The following is a 2603-nucleotide window of genomic DNA, read 5'->3' on the forward strand; positions in this document are numbered from 1 at the left end:
ACACACACACACACACACACACACACACACACACACACACACACACACACCCCTTCCTTCTACCTTCCAGACAGAAAGCCTTTTCTCTATGTTTCCTTGATGAACTCAACTGAGAGGGAGCTTGGGTTCAAGGCTTGCAGTCTGTGGATCTATCCTCTGAAAGTGAATTTATTTTGTGTTCTTTGATTCCATTTGATCCATGTTTAGATACACTAAGATGCTTTTGGTCGTTCATTCTGGCTGTTGGCTGTGGGTGTAATCTTTTTGTTTCCATACTGTTCTGCATGAATTGCTTTCATAATCAGTAAAAAAATGTTTAGAGTGTGAATTTAACTGAAAACTTGATAAAGCTAAGGCGCAGGAAAAGCAAGTGCCATCTGTGGTGGGGGTACTGCATTAAGTATTTTGAAAAAGCAGAGCTAAGTAAGACATTGTCCCTGGCCTCTTTCAACATGACAGGTGCCTTGGGAACATCCAGGAGAGGAAATGGTGTGGAAGTGACCTTGTGCTCTTCTCTGCCTTTGTTTCCCCTTCTGTGCTCCAGATACCGCTGGCTGCCCAGCAGGAGAGGCGGAGTGTCAGGATTCGGTGTACCCCCTGCTAGCATGAGACGGGCTGCCGATCAGGATGGAGGCAGGAGACACAACTGGGGCCAGGGCTTTCGGCTTGGAGACCAGTGAGGAGCAGCCTCTGGCCTGCCTGCCAGGCGCGCCACGCCGTCGGCCATGGTTCCTCCCAGTGCTGGGTTGCCTAGCGACCGAGTCCTCCTGACACTCTTGGACCTGACCCACACTGAATGTAGTCTTTCAGTATGAGACAAAAATCCTTTTAAGTCCTGAAGGAAAATACAAGTGTTCCTCAAGTTTCATGATTCTCATTCAAGTCCTTACTGCTATGAAGAACAAATATCAATCATCCAAATTTCAAAACTGACTCTTTTTTTGGTGTTTCCTCCTCTTCCCTTTCCATCTGAATAATGGGTTTTTAGCAATTCCTCATCTGCTGTCACCCAGCTGGGCATCTGGGCTTGGGTTACCAAAGCCTGTTGACGGAGTCTTCCCTCTTCCTGTACACATGCCTCCTTCCTTTTCCCAGCTTCCAGAGATACGCCTAGGGGGAGGTGCCCATCAAATAGTTCTGTCTTTGACAAACTCATATTTATTGACTTGCCAAAGCTTGCTCACAGAGAACATACACAGTTGCTTTCCTGTTTAGTGGCAGAACGGTAGCAGGGGAGAAGACTGAAGCACTTGTGTCTACCTGACTGCGGTTGCTACCATTTGCCACCTCGTCAGATGTTTTTATAAAAAGAAGCACCATTTTGTTAGTGAGTGCCTGGTCAGTCATTGATGAGATCCAAGGGTTGTTGTTAGCCTTTTTTTTTTCCCCTCCCTGAATGATGGAAACTAGTAGAGTTGCTTTTGAAGCAGAGGTTAGGTTGAAACCGGGTGGACATGACCCGTCAGTGCTTCCTGGGCAGAGCACACTGGCTTGTGTACCCAGAGGAATTGTATTGTATTTGGAGATAACTGAGATCACATTGGCCCCAGAGAGAGGCTTCTGGCATGGATTCGCGCTCACTCCCGTTCATGGATGTGTGTTCACTTTTGTAGGTGGAGGGAAGAACCTCAGGCCTGATTGAAATTGATTTTTCCCTTACGCCCACCCTTTACCCTTTTTTTTTTGTCAAGCATTAATTGTGAGGGAAGTACAGTTCTTTTATATGTGGCTGAGTTTTTAAAGCTAATCTCAGCACATCTGAATGAATCACACATAATTGGGGGTTGTAATGGCTTTAGAATCATTTGCGTCTAAAGGTCTCTTCTAATTTTGAGTCACGAATGTACATGCTTTGCAAATCGGACCAGCTTGAATACCTACAACTCCCTTTTCATAGATGGACTCTTTCCATCAGAACTCAGCTCATCACCAAATAAGATTATCTGAAGGCTACAGTGTTTCATACAGTTACTTTATGCTCCATCTGAAAGCAGACTGCTGGGAGCAGTTGGGAGTGGCTATCATACTTGAGTAGGTCGTGAACATTTTGGTCATTTCTTTTTCAGGAATTGTGCTCTAACAGTATGACTGGCCTTTCCCCTTTATTAAACTGTGATGTGTGTTACTCTGGGAAATGGGAGTTTGGAAAGAGCTTCTCACCTTTAATAAAGTTTGTGTGAACCTCTTCATATTTAATTTGTATGGCAAAATAGGAGGTGAGGATTGTCTGAACCTAAATTGTCATGTTCCCCTATTGACCTGTGGCTTTAATAAAATGTACTTATAAAATTCTAGAAGCCATACTTCCTGTTACATTGCATGTATACTCAAACTGCATGGTGGAAAGTCCTGCGTGGAGAGGATTCTAATGGTAAGTGCTTTTATTAATTTGACTGCCTGAGAGCAGGGTTTTTTTCTCCCTTCCACTCCCCTCATTGGTACAACTTGTACTTTAAAGTGGTTAACTTGGTAGGACGTTGGTGGCTCATACCAGTAACCCTTGCTACTCACTCCTCAGGAGGCTGAAATCTGAGGATCACAATTCAGAACCAGCCCAGGCAGGAATGTCCATAGGACTCTTATCTCTAGTTAACCATCAAAAA

At 44.5% G+C, this 2603-nt stretch overlaps 1 protein-coding gene across 1 annotated transcript in view; it reads left to right on the forward strand.

Annotated features, from left to right (window-relative positions):
• The window catches only part of Derl1 (derlin 1), a 28078-nt gene extending 25784 nt beyond the window's left edge, over positions 1–2294 (forward strand). Inside the window, exon 8 of the mRNA XM_013032207.1 lies at positions 545–2294. Within this exon, the coding sequence (XP_012887661.1) occupies positions 545–680 (136 nt within the window). The 3' untranslated portion in view covers positions 681–2294. The remainder of the gene's footprint in view (positions 1–544) is intronic.
• The last annotated feature ends 309 nt before the right edge of the window (positions 2295–2603 follow it).

Source organism: Dipodomys ordii, unplaced genomic scaffold, assembly GCF_000151885.1.
Source record: "Dipodomys ordii isolate 6190 unplaced genomic scaffold, Dord_2.0 Scaffold151, whole genome shotgun sequence".
Taxonomy (NCBI): Eukaryota; Metazoa; Chordata; class Mammalia; order Rodentia; family Heteromyidae; genus Dipodomys; species Dipodomys ordii.